General features: G+C 51.9%; 1 protein-coding gene across 1 annotated transcript; it reads left to right on the top strand.

The window, feature by feature from the left end:
* Positions 1-818: 818 nt before the first annotated feature.
* Positions 819-20859, top strand: LOC308042820 (ADAMTS-like protein 2; the record flags this gene model as incomplete). Its single annotated transcript, XM_080348528.1, has 18 exons — positions 819-985; positions 7324-7461; positions 9682-9757; positions 10252-10354; positions 11286-11431; positions 12161-12284; positions 13489-13569; positions 14008-14183; positions 14463-14886; positions 15497-15917; positions 16745-16851; positions 17034-17163; positions 17736-17949; positions 18566-18721; positions 18976-19146; positions 19643-19819; positions 20484-20628; positions 20741-20859. The coding sequence occupies 18 exons, from the start codon at positions 819-821 to the stop codon at positions 20857-20859; spliced, it is 3075 nt and encodes a 1024-aa protein (XP_080204654.1).
* Between the last annotated feature and the right edge of the window lie 225 nt (positions 20860-21084).

Here is a 21084-nt window from a genome sequence, read left to right on the forward strand (position 1 = left end):
CCAACACTGGCACTAAACCATGTCCCTAACAACCTCATCTACGTGTCTTTTAGACCCCTCTAGGGATACTGAGTAGCCTCAAGAGGTCTGATTTGGCAGTGTGCTTTTTTGCAGCTCCTGCATAAAGACGAGATGCACCAACTGAGGCGGTGGAGAATAACTTTAACGTGAGACTTAGGCTGGGCTTTAGTATGTGACTTAACAAACCATGGCTGAGAGCTGGGGCCTCCGGACAGCTATGTATTCTCTTAGCAGGGACCAGACCATCAGGCTGGCTCACCACGTGGGAATGATTCATCTGCCCCCCAGCAAGGGCAGCTCTCCATGGCGGGGGATGTTTCCCTCCCACCCTGCCCAGAACGGAGCGCTGCCCTCCGGGGCCACCAAAAGGGATGCGCCAGAAAACAGAACTTGCCCTGAACGATGAATCGGGTAACAAACGGGGTTTTGCGCAGGAGGAAAGGAACGGAGGGCTCGGCTTGGCAGCCCAGGTGTGCGAGCCCGCGGGTGGCTCCGCAGGGACCGATCGCTCGGTCCCGGGACGCTGCGAACAAGCTCCAAAAAGCGGCGAGCGCCATTGCCGAAGGGCCGGGCGCTGGGACCGGCGGCGGGCAGGGCGGTGCGAGGGGGCAGGCTCAGGCTGCCCGGCTCCCCAGTGCCTGCCCCATAGCTCGCAGGCGGGACGCGGGGCCGAGCCCCGGGGCGGCGGAGCCTGAGGAACCGCCCGGCCCCCCTACCCCCCAACCCCCGCCGAGCGGCCGCGCCGCGGGTCGCCGCCCGCCACCCGGCAGGTTGTAAAGTCATTAACTCCCTCAGCCATGCCGGGCCGCGCTCCGGCGGCGGCTGCTCCTGCGACCGCCGCTGGTGGGCCGCCCCGCCGCCTCCTCCGCGGCTGCAGCAGCAGCAGCAGCGCGGCATGGCCGCCGCTCCCCTCCGCCTCCTCCTCCTCCTCCTCAGCGCCGCCGCCGCCCCCCTCGGCGCTAAGGTAAGCGGCGGCGGGTGGGTCGGCGGCGGCGGAGCCTCCCCTCCTTCCCTCCCTCCCGTCGGGGAGCCGCGGCGGGGCCGGGGCCAGGAGGGGCGCTCCGGGCCTGAGCGGGGCAGGGTGGCCCGGGCCGCCCCGGGGAGCGGGCGGACGCCTCCGGGGAGCGGCGGCCCCTCGCCCTTCCCCGGAGGTTTCTGGTCCCTGCAGGGCACAGCCTGCGCTTGGGGGTGTCCCCCCCGCCGCCCGCCCTCAGTGTTGAGGTGCTTGAGAGTGGGGTTTGGTCTTGTCTCCCCCAAGTTCACCCCGAGCACCGGGCGCTTTGCCCGCACCCCAGCCGCCTGGCACTAACAAAAGGCCGATGCGGGGGGGTGAGGATGCCCGAGGTGGCTTCCCAGCCTCACCAGAAGGACCACAGGGGAGCAACGCCTTTCCCTGGTTGGGGGTTCGCCCGAGGGTGCCCCCCACATTCATCCCTAGGAGAGGGTTGACTCCACTTTAGGGCTGGAAAGTTTTTTCCGCTTCCCTCAGTCTCCCGCCAGCTTTAGGCAGCTGCTTTCTGTGCTAACGATGTGGTGCGTGGCAGCCCCACGCTGCCCTCATCTCTGCTCTCCTCCACAAAGGATCATCTCATCCCGGTCCTCATGGCACTTGTTTCACGGCAGCGCCAGAACCCCTCTGGACCTGGGAGAATCGCCCCCATTACAGTGGGAAGCAGAAACCCCAGCTCCACAGGGCGCCGGCTGCACCTCTGCCGTCACGGGTCACCGTGTGCATTGTGGCTTGCGTTTCCTCAAGGGGAACCCGGCTGCATTTCTCTGCTGCTAAAGGGATCCTGCTCTGCTCAAGGAAGAGGGTTTTGGGGTTGTGTTTCTCACCCCCACACCCCGACTCCATGGCATGGTGAGCTATCTTACATGCAGAGAAGACCAGACACCGCAGCTTTACTGCAGATAACCCTGGTTTGAGGAGCAGCAGCATCTCCTGTTCTGGCGTTGTATTCATTTTAAAGATCAAGTGGCTCATTTCCACTGCATTTTTACCTTCACTCGCATCCGCTGTTTGTTCTGTTTACCCCTTAACTGCAGGGCTAAGCCAGAGAAAAGCTTCAGGCAGAGCAAGCCAGGTCAAGCCAAACATAAATCCTTCACTTAGGACTGACCTGGATGGACTCCTCCATAACGTGTGTACACAAGCCTTGGCTGCTCATGGTTCTCCCTGCCCCCAGCAGCTGTGTTTGTACAGCACAGAAGATGGGGGCATCCGAGGCTGGGAGAGGGCTGCTCAGCCCACCCCAGGACAAACACACACCCTACTTGTGCTTGGCCTGCCCTGAGGACTCCCATACTGCAGGAGATCCCACGGAGTGATCAAGGACCGCATGGTGTGAGCTGGCTTGGCAGATGTAGTTGATAGCGTTGATAGGTATCTCTGGTGCAAGGCTGCGCACAAAATCTGCGTTAGGCGATTACCCTGCAACTCCTCTTGCTGCCCAGTTTTATGCACGCAACATTATACAGAAAGCATCGCAGAAAGCCTCAGTACGTAGGTAGGGTAAGCAACTTCTTCCTACGTGGAGCTAACTGCATTCAACACCTCTGAAAAACCTGCTGAGATAGCTCTCATGCACACTGTGTGTTGCTCCCTTCTTTCCCTTCACACATTTCCACCCTTTCTACCGGTTTGCCCCAGAATAAGCGCGTTACCCGCTTGAATGGAATGGTGTAACTGACTTGGATCAAATGTTTTGTAATGATGTGCAGCATGTACCTTTGAACTTTCTGTCGTGGCAGGACTGTGAACAGTTCTTGATAGTTCTCCGCTGGCTTCTGTTCACTGGCTTTCTAATTTGCTGCTCATCTGCTCCTCATTATATGTCTGGATTTCTGTTACTTATCTGCTATGGTATCACATCTTTAGCAAGCTTACCATTTTTCCCCAGATATCTGTTCTTCCTGATCCCATAGAAATTATTCTGCATGGCTCATTTTACCTCAGGGTACCTTCCCCTCATGGGAAACTCCTCCTCAAATATCTTGTTTCAGCTTTTCTAAGGAAAATTTGGTTTTATGTCTACGTCCAACATTGAGTCTCTCATACAAACTATCTAGTCTACCCAAATAGGATAAAACAATGACAGGATGAGAAATAGCTTTACACAAAACCCAATTCTTCTGTAAAACATCAGGGTGCAATTGCAAATGCTATTGTTTTTTTCAGGGCTGTGGCAAGAGTCTGTCACCACAGCTTTACCCAGAGCATGACATGGGGAACCCAAACAAGGGGGGCTGAACATGGTCATTCATTTCCAGATAATAATCTGACGTCCATTCCGGGCATTAAGGCATCTGAAGCTACTTAACATTTCAGCAATTACTGTGGTTTGCTGCGGAGAGAAGCCTTTAAGTAAAGGGATCAGGGCAGTTTTTGGTAGAGGACAAGCAGTTAATGGCCTCAGAAAAGGTCTGTGAAGAATTTATTTCGTTTTCAGCTGTTGTTTCTAGTAGTCTTGTAAGCTCTGACGGGGTTTAGCAGGGCAGTTTATGGCAGCTCCTGTGCCCTTCGGTGATGGGCCAGCCCTTAAGGCTGCGACTGAGAGCCTCCCCCACCCAGCTCCTCTGTGAAGGGAACCAGACAGACATGCTTGTGGTCTCTCTCTTCCCAGACAGCTTTTCTTCTTTTTTCCAGTACCCAGGCTCTAATGAATCTCAAGATTAGGCACAACAATAGGCAACACGGGAGGCTGGGCCACCGACACGGTAATTGCAGTTATTCCCAGGTTTCTGGGAAACCCAGCGCAGCTCAGAGCTGAGCCAGTGGAGAATTTATTTTATCCCTTTGGCTCTTCAGAAAGACCGCCTGGAAATCCGATAGGATGTCAGCCCAGGCCCACCCGTCTTTGCATTTCATTTGTGGCAGCCTTTGTTTGGGAGAGGGGAAGCAGCTGCCGAGCCTTTGGTTAGACAGAAAAAGCTGCCTTAGAGGCTGGTGCTTCTGTCTTTGATACTGGCGAATCTGGAGGCAGAACCCCTACAGGTTGGGGTTCAAAGCTCTGGTCTCCCCAAACAAGGGGACAGGAGGGCAGCCCTCACCTCCTCGGTCGTGTGGCCTCCAGCGTAGGTGCAGAATAACTCTGTTAGCCTCAGGGAGGAAGAACTGCAGCTGTACAGTCACCACGTGCCAAGCCACAAGCACCTCTGGGGAAATTCTTGTGGAGAGCACCTGCCCAAACTGGAATATGGTCAGTCTGTTTCTGCAGATGTCAATTCTAGGACTGTTATTTCTCATCACCTAAGGAATTATAACAGAACCTCTTACCTCCTTTAGGCAAAGCCCTCACCCAAGCCCAGGCAAAGTCAGCCTTATAGAGACTGGACCTTTGCCTGTCTTCTGCTCTGGTGTTTCTAGCCTGCTCTGTTTCTCCAGTTCTGCAGCAAAGTGTGAGTTAGAGCGGCTCCAGCAGCTCCCGTAACCAGGAGAGTGCAAAAGCGTTGTTGTAAAACCCCTTTGATTTCAGGGCATTCACTCAGCTGGAAGGTAACTCCTGGGATTTGTCGATGTGTTAGGGAAACTAAAGCTAGGAGCTAATCTAATCTGGAGTATGTCCCACACTCCTTAATTTATTATCTGGAAAGTTGGAAAATGCCAGTATCTCTAATTAAAAACAAGAACCATTTGTGTGTCATGCGTAATGCAGATTTATTTCTGACATTATAATAAATTCGCACAGATTAGAACCAGCTGCCGCAGCTCTAAGTACCTGAAGTTCCCCCTCCACGTCACCAGGCCTAGGACTGGGATGCAGTCACACCATAAGTCTTGCTGGCCAAGGGGACAGCTCAGCATTGTCCTCGCTTACGCAAGTAAATAAACACTCCTCGGCAAGGACCAGCAAGGGAGCTTGGTCACGGAAAACCTGAGAGCCAAATCTGTCTGCTTAAAAAGTGATTGATTCCTCCAGTGCAGAGAGGAGGCAGGAACAGGGCTTATGGTTATAGGGGAACATATTTGATTAACAAAAAATAAAAAAAAAGGTCTCTTCGACTAGCATCCTTCAATAAATCTTCATTTGGGCTCCTGTCATTCCTGAAAGTCATAGCGCAGAGAGGAACATATTGTATCCTAACTGGAAGAGAGAGGCACACAAAGGCGGAGGTGCTGATCTTCCCCAAACCTCAACTCTGCCACCTCTTGCCAAGCCCCATTGTATCCAGGCACAACACCCAAGAACATTAACCCTGAAAAGGAGCCTTCAGCTTTTCACTGCTCCAAATCCACAAAGCAGATTTCATATCCAGGGGCAGGTCAGTAGAACAGGCTATTTCACTTCCATTCTGCCATTTCCCTTCAGCCCTGTCTCACCTATTTGGATTTTAAGATCTCAGGAGCAGGACTATCTTGCACTTTACAGCTGCACAGATTTTTATTGCCACCTGGGGAAAAGCTTTGTAAACAATGCAGCTTTTGGTCCGCATGCCTTCCTTCCAGGCAGTCCACATGCCTCATGTAGCTACTCAGAGAAGTGGTAAGACACCAGCTTGGATTATTACCCCAGCTGTAGGAGAATCTGTATTGCACTGAGCACTCCACACAGACACCAGATAAATCATTGGCACTCTCCTTCCCGACTGTTGTGAAGAGTTATTCCTCCACAGACCTTGAGATGCTTATCACAGAGAAGCAAAGAAGGAGTCAGGGAAAGAGTTTAGCTGAAAATACCTTACAATAAGAGACCTTTGTGGTTTTATTTTCTTTGTGAGTGTGGAATCTACGTAGTCGACATAGTCAGACAAAAATTCTCATGGGAAATAGGTCGAGATGATCATTTGGAACAAGGGAAAAAGGTATTTTTGAAAACATGTCTATTTCATTTAAATTTCATTTTTCTCTTGTGCAATGCAACTGCTGGCCACAGCATTTGGTCCCTGCCAGGCAAGTCAACTCCAGCCAGAACATCCAAGTACAGCAAAAAGCGTTGTATTGTTTTCACAATCAACCGCTGTAATCACGAGAGAGCAGAGCATCGGGTAACACGGTGCTTTTTTGCAGCAGAGGATGTTATTTTCAACATGATCTGACTGTGGTATCATCACCAGGAAGAGAAGAGGCAGTACGCACATTTCAACCAGGCTATGTTACAACTTAAAACCATTTGCCTGAAACCAGCTGCATCTCCTCTGCCCGGAGGACGTTCTGTTGGCAGACGCTATAGAAACAACAAATTCTCAGGCAGGAATTACACTACAAGATAAAGAACACTTTGGCTTTATTACACCATGAAGGAGCATAAAGCCAAGAGACAAGTCAACCAAAGTAACAAACAGAGCACATTTAGTGATGAGCAAACACTGCCGAGTTTTCTTTCACATCCCTCAATTATATTTTGCAGACTGACTCTTCACGACAGGACTATCAGCTACTGCCATAAACCAGGTTTTGCCAATAGCAGCACTGATACAACTTCCACAAGCTCTTATTTTAATACAGCATGCTTCACACACACACACAAATTATTCATTTTCTTCTAATACAGAAACACTGTCAGCATTTTCAGCTGGATAAATCCCTTCCAGTCATTGTCCTGTCTTAAACTCCTTGCTGCATTTAACACTGCTCACAGATGTATTTCAGTAAACAGCAAATTAGTTCCTGCACAAGCTAGTTTGCCAAAGTCCCTGGGAGCTTTTAGGCCATCAGACACTAAATAGGAAAATATTGTAAGGTAAAAAAACCAGCTAAAACATAGAATGCCTTACCTGCTAGGAACTGTGGAGGCACAGCCAGCAGCAGCCTGCTGCAATGAACGTGTTGGGACCAGGAGAGCACAGGTTTGCCCAATTTAAAGGCTCAGCCCCAGCGAGGGATGTTGGGAGCGAGAATGATCCACCTCTGAGCATAGTGGGGTGGATGGGGTGAGGGGACAACAGCAACTGCAGGAGGCTCTGGTTCTGAAGCACTCTTGAAAATTACTTTTGTGAGAGTTGGAGTGTGAAGAACTTAGATCTGAGCTTACTTCTTAAAAAAAAGATGAGTTTAGTTGTTGAAATGCAGCTCTAGTGAGCGACAGATGCATTATCCTCTGCGGGCAGGACTCTGCATGGCCAAGCACCCCAGATTTTCTCCTGCTCTGTCTGACCTGGCCTGGGAGCGATGCTGGTGTTACTGTCACACATGTCCAGCCCCACAGCCCTTTTCCACATCATGTCACAAGATTCCAGGGGCATAACTCCATCTTGGAAGGAAAGTTGAATTTTGAGATGTGTGAGCCTGGCGTGGCCTCACAGAGTCCTCCTGGTGAGGAGCCAGGTTCTCCAGCTAACCATCCTCTGTTTCTGTCAGGACAGTAGTGAGGCAGAAGATGGAGCTGGCCCCTGGGATGAAGAAGTCACCAAGTGGTGGGGAGAGTGGAGCTCCTGGTCTACCTGCTCCCGGTCCTGTGGGGGAGGCGTGATGTCCCGGGAGAGGCACTGCTTGCGGCAGAGGTGAGTCGTGTCCCAGCCCGCGCCTTTGGCCAGGTCTCCAGTGGCAGAAGGGAAACGGGGCGCCCCCCAACCTGCGTTTTGGGTTTGCAGGGTCAGTATGCTCTCTTCTGCAGCCTCTCCAAAAGGAAGGCGGCTGGTGCCCATGGGGTGGGAGGGCTGACGAGGGAGAAACATGCTGCAGTGGGGCAGGTGACAGGCCCCCTGAACATGTCACCCACTCAGCCTGGCTTGTCCCATGGGAACCAACCCCTTGGTCCTCTCTTGGGGTCTGTGGGACACTTGAAGAAGACAGGGCTGTGGGCTGGAGAAGGCTATCTCCACTCCTCTTCCCCTCTCTTTTGCAAACCCTCACTTTCTGTGGCTGCTCTGACCAACCTCACCCTGATTTGCAGCCGGTTCCTGCACTGAGGATGTGGGTGCATGTTCCCAGACACCTTCTGGGGACTTGATTTACTCATGGCAGCAGCCAGCTCAGCTGCATCTCAGCAATTTCCCCTCTTCATTCCCTGCCGGGCTTGCAAGTTTTTTTCCACTCTGTCATTTATCTGGCTGTCACCTGACAGCATCTCCATTTGTCCCCTATGGCCACGTTTGTCCCCTACAAAGCTGCTACAGTCCCGCTATCAGTTGGACAGGGTTTTTGGGAGTGGGAAGAGCTGGGGAACTTCAGATGCCTAAATTCCCGCTGTCCCCATTGGGTCACGTTGCCACCAAGCCCTCCTCCTCCTTGTTCACCTCACTGACCTCCTCCAGGCTCCCGGGATGTTAATGTGAGCTGGCATCCTGCAGCACAGTGAGCCCGTGGGGGCTGCCTGCCCCACGCTCAGCCCTTTCCCCTTCCACATGAATGCACTTCTGAGTGGAGGAGCCTCAAACCTGGGCCCCCAACCTGCTTTCCTTCCTGCAGCAAAAAAACTTGGCTTCTGTGGGCTGGTTGGCAAAGTGAGGGACCAGATGTGCTGTGGTACCTTCCATCTGGATGTGACCTCCCTGCTATCTGGGCTTGCTGGTGTCTGTGCTGATGCTCTTGCCCCCCAGCACGCTGTGGCCATTGTGGGAGGGAGCCTGGGGCTGTCCCACACCCCACACAGCCTTTCTGCCCTTTGCCTGCTGCCAGAAAAGAGATTTCTTTTCCTCTCCATTTGGCATCTGCTCTATCTTTGACTCCATAGCTGGGGCGGGGAAGGTTTTGCTGTGGTGTTTTACTCCTTGGGTTCAAGTCTGAATTTAAAAAATAAAAAAACCCAACATAAAACCCAGCCAAAAGGTTTCTGCAGCTTCAAGGAGAGTGGCTTCAGTGTGAGTCAGTTATGCTCACAAACCAATTTCTGCCCCAGTCTGCAGGCAGGCTCTGCTTCAGCTGAAAGGAATGGCAGTTTTCAAGTCTTTTGGTGCAAATTTAGGCTTTGCCTGCATTGTGTAAAGCATTGCTCTGGAGGAATAACTGCAGTACCTGTAGCCAGTCCAGCTCAAATATGCCTGCAGGGTTCTTAATTACATGACACATCCTAAGTTCCCAATACTGTAATGCATTGTCTGCTCATGTTTACGCAGACTATGTTGCCCTGATCTGTGGTGTCAGCCATTCTCCATACATCTTCAAGATACAGCTTTCGAGAATTTTTTCACCTCTGCGTCAGTCAAGGACTCTAGTATCCCCTGGATAATTCCTGCTGGCCAGAGCTAAAGCATCAAGTGTTGAGAAATTCCCATGGTTTTGGTCCATCATCTGCACTGAACCTTTCCTGCTGATATTTTAAAGTGGCTGGTCCCCATGAGAGGTGCCATCTCTCTGCCTGCTGCTCAGCAAATACTGAAATCAGCTCCTCTGGTCATTGCAAATCACAGGTGCTTCCATGAGACTGATGGATCATCAGGATCTACTGCTCTTTTGTCACATTTTGGAGCTCAGAGGTGAAGGGACACAGTGTTGGTGATACTGCAGTTGTTCCCCATCTGCTCAACCTGCCCCAAAACAAGAGTAGGTTAAAATCACAGTCCACCTAAAAATACCCCAAGAGTAATCTAAATTCACAGTCCACCTAAGAACACTGAAATATGTGTTTTGGAGAAGATTTTTGGCTAGTCTAGTTCCAGAAAGCTTTGCTCTGATAAAATGCCTGCCTTGCTTCTCCCCATTAAGTCAGGCCTGACTTCTCTGTCATCCCCAATACCTCAGTACTTCACAGACCTCCAGCTCATTTTCTTTCTGCTTTGCAGGCTTCAGATGCCCCAAGGAATGAACAGCACCATGTGTGTTGGCCAAGCCAAGCACTACCAACTGTGCCAGCAGCAGGTGAGAACTGCTTCCAGTACTCACTGGTCCTTACTGGGGGATGTGGGACTCAGGGGATCGTGTTTGGAGCTGCAAGAGCACCAAGCACTCAGGGTGCGACTGGTCCCCAAGAGGAGTGCAGACAAGGGGTATGATCCACTCTTGGAGTGGCTGACTGTGACTTTGAAGATGTGGGAGGTGACCTCTACCCTCTGGGACTCAGAGGTAGGGGAAAGGGATATAAAACCATATTGGTTATGGGGTGGGAGGAGGGACAAAGATTTTCCTGTGTGCTTTGCCCTTTGCTGGAAGTAATTTTTGCAGGACTGTTAAATACAGCTGTCTGAGGGGCCTTTGGCTTTTCTGACTATATTACAGCACCTCAGAGTCCATCACTGATTCCTTCCAGGGTGGACAGGGTGTTTTCATCCTCCAAGGATGCAGCAGGGACAAGCAGCTGTCACAACTGTGGCTGTGACATAGGAGGCTTTTGATCACATTTATTCCCTCCCTAGCCCTGCCCAGCCAACACAGCAAGCTTCAAACAGCAGCAGTGCTCCAGTTTCAATGCCAAAGCCTTTGGGAAGCGCTACTACCACTGGATGCCTCTCTATCCAGGTGGGTTTTCGCAGCTTTACACAAAGGAGCAGGGTGAGAAAACACCCACAGGATCTTCTCAGACATGGGAGAAGGGGAAGGTCTCAGGGGACAAGGGATGGATGCTCCTGGCTGCTCTGGCAGTGCTTCCCTGTGCTCCCTGCTTTGGAGAAAACATTCCCTGTCTCTTCAGAGAACCGCTCCACCCAGCCAGGCCTCTTCTCACCACATGGCTCCTGGTTTGGCTCCTACATCAGCAAGCGGTAGTGGGCAGACAGGACACAGGCTTCTCTGAGTTGTCTTGGCTAACCAGCAGTCATCTTGGCAGAGCGGGTGTTGATGCTCTTTGTGCCTTCTACTATTTTGACTGCTGCTGTCACCCAGCATGCTTCCGGCTGGCTTGGTGGTGGGTTCTCAGCAGGATGCCCACCCGTTTCCTGCCCAGGCAAGACAGATTGTGTCACATGAGTTGCCCCTTGGCCACTGAGGCCCAGATGGAGCTCACCTTAGATATTATCCCTCTTTCTGGGACCACATGTTTCTCTGTTAGCTGCCAAGGGGACCTAGAACATCCGCACCTCTACCTTCGGTTGCTCGGCTAGATGGAGCATAGCTAGTGATGGCCACACACAGTCAGAAACCCTCTTACAAGTCTTGCTAGCTGATACAGATTCCCATTCTGGCAGGTGGGATTGCACTGCAAAGGAGAGAGGGTATGGCAGGGGTTTTGCCAGCAAGAAGCATTTCTGCTAGCCATGGTCCCCAGCTGCAGCTTCATACCATGACCCCTTTACTACTATAAAATCTGTAGCCTTGGGGTCTTGTTTCAAGCAATAAGAACATCCAAGGTGATATCAAACCATCAGTATGGATAAGAGGAATGTTCCCTTCCTCGCTGTCCACCTCTGAGCACCTCGGTCTCCCTGGTGACTTTCTGCCTCTGTCCCTTCAGACGACTACACCAGTATCTCCAACAAGCCGTGTGACCTCCAATGCACCACCCGGAGCGGAGAGAGGCAGCTGATGGCCCGAGCACAGGATGGTACCTCCTGCAAGGACAGGACCTATCAAGGGGTCTGCATCAATGGGAAGTGTGAGGTGAGGCTCTGGGGGGAAGGAGAACAGAAACTGGGAGTGTAAGTGTGTGGCTGGACCTCCTGGTCATCGCAGGGCCAGGGGTCCCAGCAGGGAATTGTAACTGGGGCCTGATGTGGAGTGATTACATTCAGTCTTGAATGCCTGTGGGCAAGAGGAGAGCAAAGAGACTCACATAAAGGGAATTATATACATCCACGTATTCCCAGTGAGTGACAGCACTTTCCTCCCAGCACAGAGACTAGAATTGCAAGTTTGTTTACATAGTAATCCAATTTATGAAAGAAAAGTCTTCCATTTGATTTTTTTTCTCATACAGCAAGAATGAAGGGTGGTTGTATATAACGTTACAGAGAGATACCTTACAACCTCAGGCAGGCCTGCCTTTGCTGCAGCTTGTCCTGGAGGGTGATGATGTACGTCGCTGTGTCAGTGAGAAAGGAGGACTGACCTAAATGCAGAGACAAAAGGAACCAAAATAGCTTACCCAAGCCTTAATCCATTCACCTACACGCACAAGCCCCCACCTCACGTTCAGAGGCACAATGTAGATGGTCACAAGTGAATTTCTGCTGCTGTTGGATTCATTCATTACTCCACTCCATGCTACTCTACATCCCTCCGAGAACTCAGAACCTCAGCAAGAGAGCATGGTAGCATTTCCTTGAGAAGACCCTGCCTTGTGGAGACAAGCTGGCTCCAGCAAACCCTCTCTTGTTTTATTCTTTGCAGCCAGTTGGGTGCGATGGGAGCCTGTACTCACCCCGGACGATGGACAGATGCAGGGTGTGTGGAGGGGACGGCAGCACTTGCCACCGTGTGTCGGGCAGCTTCCGAAAGGCAATCTCACAGATAGGTACTCCCTGCTACCACAGTCCGGAGACTTGACCTGCTACTTCTTAACCACCAGCTGACATGAAGGGTGACTGGCTTGAATGTGGGTAGGAGTTTCCCAGCTGCTTGGTGGAAAGAACTGAATAGTGCCACCCTTGCTTAAATGCCTGTATTTTGTCCTTTTCACTTAATCATCACAGCAGATTGGTTTGATGTGCTGTATATTAGGCTGGTAAGGTTTCCCTTCACCTCTTTACAATAGGAAGCAGCTGGGGATCTATTTGTTCCTATTGATTTTGGCATCTTGCCCACCTCAGATAATGTGAAGAGATCAATGAATCTTCTTTTATTTGTGCTACATGTTCGTTTGAAACTTAAGCTCCTGTGATGAGGGTCACAGCGTTTGTTTCCGCCTACACATAATCTCCTGCTTCCCCCACTCCTGTGGCTGGCACAGCCGAAGGACAGTCCCTCTGAAACTGGGCTGAGATTCATCCCTTGGCACCTCATGGCCCATTCCTCCACCCACAGAAGGAATAGACTGTGGTATGCTCATTAGTATTTAATTAACTGTGGTTTGAGGATGCTTTGGAACATCATTTCACATTGTTTCACTAGTCTGCCTCGCTCTGTACAGACACCAGGCTAGAAGAACACTCGGGCCCCTCTCCAGAGCAGGGTTAATGGTGCTAACCTCTCTGGCAGTACAGATACAGTTTTGGCCTCCCATTCCAGTCCTTACAAAATCTAACATGGCTGATAAGATCTAAGTTTCTAGCAGGAAAGACAAGCTGCCAGATCACATAATTTAAGAGCCTTCTTATATTCTCTCTCTTCAAAGGTCAATTTTTATGCTACTCCTGAGACAAATTCTATTGAGTCAGGAGCTGAGGGGACATGTTCAGCATCAGCCCTGATCACAGTAAGCTTTTTCTGTGCTCCTGCCAGAAAGAGCCTGGGAGCATGTTCATCCACACACCTCAAGCCAGACTGTTGTGCAGTTTTTTCCCGACTCCAAAGCCAGCAGTGCTCAGGGACCCGCAATGGTGATCTGTAGTGGGACTTCAGAGGGGAGCTGGGATTAGAGTTTACAGGTTGGCACAACGTGCATTTATGTCCTTAGCGTCCACCCTCCTACATACACACCCCACGGGCTGCTTTTCCTACCTAGAACTTTTTATTCTGTCCTCGGGGTCTCCTCACTCTGTTCTATTTCTGTTCCTCAGGTTATGTGTTCATCACGAACATCCCCGCCGGTGCCACGGACATCCTCATCATCGAGCGCAGGAAAACAGAAAACATCCTAGGTAAGCAGAAAAACAGAAAAACTGGGCAGACATGGAGATTGTGGTTTAGCTGCCTGGGAGGTGGGCGAAGGGCTCTGTGCACTCCTACCTGTGCTGTGAGAGCTGTCTGTGAGCTTTTCCTCCAGGGTAGCACGGGGACACTTCATCTCTCCACAAACCAAGGCTACCAGCAGTAGGAAGGACATTTGGAAACCAAGCTCATTACGGGCAGTCCCTGGTGTGAAGACATTTGTGCTCTTGTTGGAGAGGACAATGAAAGCAGCAGGCAGTGAATACCTCTGATCTGACCTGATGTGGAAGATGAACGCTGGAGAGCCTGCAGTTCTTTTTCTGTTGGGCTTTTCTCAGTCGTGAGCTGTTTGCTCTCCTCAGTGCCAGTGCACCCCTCACGTTCTGCACAGAGTATCACATTTGTCCCTTTTCTCTCTCTCTTTGAAGCGCTCGCAGATGAATCCGGACATTTCTTCTTCAACGGCAACTCCGCCATTGACAACCCCCAAAACTTCAGGGTAGCTGGCACAGTCTTCAAGTACCGGCGTCCCCCGAGCCTGAACTCAGATGGGCTGGAGTATATCATAGCTCACGGGCCCACCAACCAGTCTCTGAATGCCATGGTATGAGAGGAGCCCATTTTAGGCTTTTCTGTCTTGCCTGTCCCAAAATTGTGAGCCTCTCTCAGACAAAGGGAATATTAACCTGGTTCCCAAGCCAAACCTGAGTGTGTAGGTGGCTGAGGAAGCCAGAAATTGTCTTGTTGGGGGGGTTCCTCTTGGATTTATGAGGTTGCTGTCTTCTTTTAATATCCATTACAAAATGGATGTGGCTAAAAGAGGTCTCTGGGAAATACATGTCCTTAAAATAAGGGTTTTGTTCTCTTGACCTGTTTCTTCCAGTACTATAACTTTAATGGGAAAATGCCACACATAACTTATGACTACACCGTACCACGGACACCACCTCTCCGAACTGCAGCCCCTGCTGTAGACAGACCTCTCTATCGTCACCTACCAGAGACCAGCCAGAGCCATCCCATTCCAGCCGACTCCAGAGCTGCCCAGGACCTCAATGCCACGTGGCTCTCTCTGTCCCCAGATGACACAAGCGAACAGCTTCCTTTAAGAGAAGGGCAGGAAGATTTAGGCTTTGATCACCCACACCTCTTCCAGATCAACTCCACCAGTCAGACTCGGGACTGGGGCTGGGAGCAAAGTGAAGAGAAGAAGTATGACTTCCAGATAAGACAAGTCTACCATACAAACACAGCAGGAGAGGAAGAGGAGGAGGAAGCAGCAGCAGTTGGCAGAGAAACAGAGTTGGGTTGGTTGCTTTGCTTTTCCTTCTGTCCCATCTTATTTGCTGAAAGCAGGCATCCCACACTGGTCTTCTTGAATTCTAAGGTGGCTTCACCTCAGGGCAGGCAGGAGAGAATGATGATTAGTAGTGGGATGGAGACTCCCAGAGCATCAAGTGCCAGTAGCTCTGCGAGAGACAGGGAGCTGGGAGAGGGCAGCCATGGTACGGATCAGGCAGTGTCCTCTCGGGCAGTCCCACGGGACCTGAGCTTGGCAAGCAGGGCAGTGACAGCAACAGGTCCTAGCAACCAGTCATTGATGGTCAGGTGACAGCAGGGTGACAGGTCTAGTCTGAGGTCAATAGGGGAAAGCCAAGCAACAATTCAGGGGCAAAGTACACCTGCAGCATTGCTCAGGCAAGGACTGAAAGCCCAGGCCTGAGCTTAAATAGGGCTCCTGAGTCACGGGCAGAGTGTGTATGTGGTTGGTCAGGGCAATTAGAGCCTGTTGGTGCACCCTGGTGGCAATTCATGACTTTGAGGCTGAAAACTCAATGGTTTTCGCCTTGTTAGGTACTACATGCTGAAGTATGAGCTATCCAACGTAGTTAAAACATCCCTGTGTTTTTCCTCCAGCTCTCAGGTTCAATCGGATTTCCATCAGCACGGCTGTACCCTACAGCATGAGAGGCTCTGAGCTCTCGGAGAACAGCCGCATAGCGTCCTCCAGGCTTCGTCTCTTCAGGCGACTGTGTCACCGAGACCCGCACAACACTGCCTTCTGTAGGGAGCTGCAGCACTTGGCAGCCAGGCTGAGGAACTCCACCGCAGCGGGACTGTGGACCGAGACGGCTGCCCGGTGGCCACAGGGCCTCCACAAAGCGCCGGCCCGTAAGAACTCACTGGAGGACTTGAAGGTGGAGGAGGCATTTGCTGGGAGTCAGGGGGAAGCAGCCAACTACAGCATGATGGTGTCTGCGGAGAGCCCTCTGCTAGGTGCCAGCCCAACCGCGAACATCAGCCAGGCAGAGCCCCTGCGAGCCCCTGGCACTGAAAGGTGGCACTTGGTTTCCTGGGCAAAACAGGAGCGTGGTTAGCTGGGGAGGGAGGGCCAGACCAGTCTGCTGGTAGTCTCACTGCTGTCCTTGATGTCCCCATTCACCAGTGCCTGTCCATGGCAGCTACTTAACTAATAGTGTGTCCTCCAAAGACCGACTGTCACAACTGGCCTGAGCCGGAGGTCCCTAAATGTATTTCAGGTCCTCCTGCCTCTAAGGGATACATTTAAATGGGTGTTGAAGGACCTGCGGGGCCAACACTGATATGATTGTAAAGAAGGCAAAGAGTCTATAGTATGCCACACACGTTTCCCGCCACATCATGCCCCTTCTGTCCTATTCCTCTGGGCACAGAAGCTTCTGCAGCTTCAATAAACATTTGGCAGGAGACTGAGGGCCAACTTAGAAACATTTCTGGCAAGCCACATGTGAACTCTCCCCACCACTTTATATGATACTGAGAGGGACCTTGCTTGAGCTCTCCTTTCCAGCTTGACGTCATACCACTTAAGGTGATGGTATGAGGCTGAGGGCACCTATGTGGTTGACAAACCGTTATATAGACAAGACTCACTATGAACGATGCCTTCTCTCAGAAGGATGTTGATCCATGGCTATTCACAGCCTTCCTAGTTGAATTCAGGAGGTGGATCAAAGTTTTACAATCTCTGTTCATCAGTGGTCCATCTTGCCCAAGGTGAGGGAGGTGGAGAGCAGAAGCACTGAGTTTCTTCCCGTCTTCAAAGACACTGAAAAGGAAATTCACTAGATTTTATGTTTGCAACAATTTTTCATTTTTAGCTCACGCTGCCTCCTTTTTCCACAGCAATGACTTTGATGTGAGCCCCGTGGGCCATGACGACATCAGCTTGGCTGACATGTATCGGTGGAAAGTCTCAGCTTATGCACCCTGCAGCTCCACATGCACCTCAGGTAAGTTTGGCTTCAGGTGACCATGTGAGGACCTTCTTTGCTGTTGATGGAAAGAACACTGGTATTCTCTAAAATGGCAGGTAGAGTTTCAGTTGCAGTGAGCACTCCAGTAATTTAATCATGGTGGGAGGAGTCTTTTGGATCTAGTGGAGGCAGATCAAGAGAGGGTCTTGATTGCCCAGCAGGTATCAGCACCTCCTATGCCATGTGTGTCCGGTATGATGGAGTGGAAGTGGATGAAACGTACTGCGATGCCCTAACCAGACCAGAACCTACTCATGAATTTTGCACAGGGAGAGATTGCCAACCTAGGTGAGTAGAAGTGACATCAGCTGTCAATGGGGACAACATATCTTGGTAAGGACCATTTTCTTCTCAAAGTCTACAGCCATTTCTGGGCTGGAGGATATGCTTAAACAGCTAAGCCAAAAGACAGAAGGGAATTTGCTGTCTAAATTGCCTGCTAAGGACAAAGTTGGATTTCATAGAATCACTTTGGTTGGAAGAGACCCTTAAGATCATCAAGCCTAACCATAACTGAACCCTGGCACTAAACCATGTCCCTAAGAACCTCATCTGTATGTCTTTCAAACCCCTCCAGGGACAGTGTCTCCACCACTGCCATGGGCAGCCTGTCCCAATGCCCAACAGCCATTTCTGAGAAGAAATGTTTCCTAATGTTCAATCTTAACCTTTCGTGGCACAACTTGAGCCCATTTCAAGACCAGCATCCCCTTAACACAGACATAAACGTGATAAGCAGATTCGTAGCAGCACCCACTGGGTGGTGGAGTCCCCAGCATGCAGACACTTCCCAGCCAGCCCTTGTCCCCCCTTACCTGGGTTCTCCTTTGTCCTTTCTCTCCTGGGGACTGCTCGTGGAGGTGGGAGACCAGCCGGTGGAGCGAGTGCTCCAGGACCTGTGGTGAGGGCTATCAGTACCGCACTGTCCGATGCTGGAAGATGCTGGCTCCAGGCTTTGACAGCTCCGTTTATGATGACCTCTGCGAATCGGCGGGGCTGGCCAGGCCCATGGAGAGGAAAGCCTGCAAGAACAAGGCCTGTGGGCCCCAGTGGGAGCTCTCTGAGTGGTCTGAGGTAGGCAGTGTGGGGAGCTTTGCTCCCAGAGGTAAGCAGCCAGGGCTGGGGGAAGGTGGCTGGGAAATGTTGGGTGCTGAGGAAGCCCCTGGCTGACTCCATCCTGGGGAGACAAGGTCTGCCTTCACCCACAGCTCCCCTGTTCTGGCACTGCCCAGACAGCAAAGGCCATTGCAAAACGTGTTTTTCCTAAGGTCACTTCTCAAGCAGGACATTGACCAAACGAAAGCCCTGTCAGCTTTGTCTCTGCCTTCCCAAGGATTTAACTAAGGACAGATGAGAAAACGACGTGGAGACACAGAGGAGCTAAAACCCAATCAAAATCCCTTTGATTGACTTCCCACAGCCTGCTTGGGACTGGGACAGTGAAGCTGCCCAGTGACTTGGAACAGCAGTCCAGACCTTGGCATCTTGTAGCATGGATGCTCTAGGACCAAAATTAATTAAGCAGCAGAGATAAGAGGCAGACCCACCTTTTTCTGTCCCTGCTGAGGCCCTTCCTCTCTTCCTAAGTGCAGTAGGATGAGAAATGGGGGAGGGAGAGCTGCCTCCCTTTGCTCATTCCTCTTGTTCTCTGCTTCTGAGTGCCAGGACTGACTCTGTCTGGCCCTTGCAGTGCTCGGCGCGGTGCGGCACGGAGGGGACGATGAAGCGGGAGGTGCGCTGCTCGGTGGAGGCACCCCTCTGCGACGAGTCCCAGAAGCCCAGCAGTGAGAAGACATGCATGGGCCCACCCTGCGACCGCCGCTGGACTGCCTCCGACTGGGGCCCGGTGAGAATAGTCTGTATTTTTGCTTCTCTGTGCTGTAAGTTTTGATGAGCTGTGAGGTGAGCTCCGTTCAAGGATCTGGGAAGCTCATGACACCCGAGGAAGGGAAGCCTCTGACCAAACGTTCTGCTAAAAATCCCATGTCACAGTCCCAGTGGCAGAGCAAGGCTCTGGGCTCGGATGTCCCAGCACCACCAACCCCAACCCCTCCACCTTCCTGCTCTCTGATGTGTCTAAATGGCCTTTATTCCTCCAAGTGCTCAGGTTCGTGTGGTGAGGGACGCATGAGCCGCTTCATCACGTGTCGCAACCAGGAGGGCAAAGTGATTTCTGACTCGCAGTGTGACCCGGCCACCAAGCCCCTGGCTGTCCACCCATGTGGAGACAAGAACTGCCCTGCGCACTGGGTGGAGCAGGAGTGGGACCAGGTAAAACCAAGCCCAGCCCCGTGTCCTCAGCACTCCTTCCCACCCCATGTCCCACAGGAGCTGGTGGGAGCCCGGTTCCCTTGGCAGAGCAAGGCTGTATGATGTGACCTCTAACCGTGGAGCTGTACCCTCATCCTGGGGCCTTCCAGAGAGAGGGAAGGAGCAATAAATATGCTAGCTTCTGTCCCCCAATACCCTAAAGGCCACCCCAAAGTTTGTAGCATTTGCTGCCTTCCCAGGGACCTCCGTTGGAGGGCAGCAATGTCCTAAGGAAAACGTCCTCTCCCACCTCTGGCTCCCAGCTGGCAGCTGCAGAGATCCCAGCAGAGCTCTTTGTCCAGAATGTGCATGCATCTCCCCAGGATTTTGGTCCCAGCACTAGAGAGAAAGCTGCAACAAAACCAGCTTCATTTCTGATAAATAATAGCCAGAGGTAAAAGTGAGCCACAGCCGACAAGCATCATTTGTTACCTGGCTGTTCTGTTCTCTTCCCCAGTGCGATGCCAGCTGTGGGCGAGGGATGAAGACCCGCGTCGTCTTGTGCGCGGGCTTGGAGAACGGCGTGTACAGGGAGTACCCCGAGAAGCGCTGTGAAGCCTCTCAGAAACCCGAGGAACAAGCTGCCTGTTTCAGGAGGCCATGTTCAACGTGGTTCACCACCTCCTGGTCTCAGGTAGGGGTCGGGATGGTGGGGAAGGGGGAGACAAGGCCTCGTCACCCTGGTTGGTGAAGCACGACCTGCACTGAAGGTTTCTAGCAGCCCGTTCTGCCAAGAGCTCCGTTAGGTCTGAGTGGGACCATGAGCTCTGCTCTTCTGCAGACCAGGCACCAGGTGGAGAGACCAGCACACTAAGCTGGAGAAAACCTTAGAGCACGTGGATTATTGCCTTGAGCAAGAGCATGCACCACACTGCAGGTGTACAGGGTACAGCTGTGTCTCCTCTGCCAGAGGTCAATGTTCTGTCCTCCCCTGCTTGCTTTAACTGGGAATGGGAGGACAGGGCAAGCTGGGCCAGGCTTGCTGCAGCCATTTTCTCCATCTTCTGTCCCAGCATCAACATTCAAAGCAAAAACAATTGCAAGTTGCATTAATGAGATGAACGCGAACTCCTTCCTTGTTCTGGCCCAACCTGGGCTCAGGGACGCTCGCCTCTAGCAACAAAAGGGAAACATAATTTTGAGATCAGTGTGGGATTTGTGCCAAACCTCCTCAAGAACAGTCTCCAATGTGGGGACCAGGAGATGTCACTGGTAGAAAGAACTTGGGAACTATAGAAAAATAAAATAATAAAATGAAAGCCTCTCGTGATCCCTTCCCTCTCTCTCCATCCCAACAGTGCAGCAAGACATGTGGAGCTGGTGTGCGCCTGCGGGAGGTGAAGTGTTACCAGGGGGATGTGCTGGCTCAGGGCTGCGACCCCACTTCCAAACCCGAGGCCAGGCAGACGTGCCAGCTCCAGCCGTGCCCCACAGAGGCACCGGGTAAGTCTGGGAGGGCAGGGAGGGTGAGGAGCCCTTTGCTCTCTCCATTTCTCTGCTGGGGAAGCACATCTCCTTTTTTTTAACCCCTGCTGTGGTTGCTTCTGCTCTCCAGAAGAAGACTGTGAAGACAAAGCGACGGCCAACTGCGTGCTGGTGCTGAAGGTGAAGCTGTGCTCTCACTGGTACTACAGGAAGGCTTGCTGCCGGTCCTGTCGCCTCAGGTCACCCTGACTGCTGTCAGGCCCAACTTTCCATCCAAGTTCAGGGGCAAGAGCCCCCTTGAACCAGACTTTATACCACTTGAAGCCACTCCATTTGGCTTGGCTGCGGAGCCAGTCCCTGTAGATCAGTCTGCTCAGCGAGGAAGGATACCTAGGACTTAGTCATCACCGTTCCCTCTCCACCAAGAGGATTTTTACACAAGAAAAGCCATCAATCAGTTCCTAGAAAGCTACT

This window comes from Nesoenas mayeri, assembly GCF_963082525.1.
Source record: "Nesoenas mayeri genome assembly, chromosome: 8".
NCBI lineage: Eukaryota > Metazoa > Chordata > Aves > Columbiformes > Columbidae > Nesoenas > Nesoenas mayeri.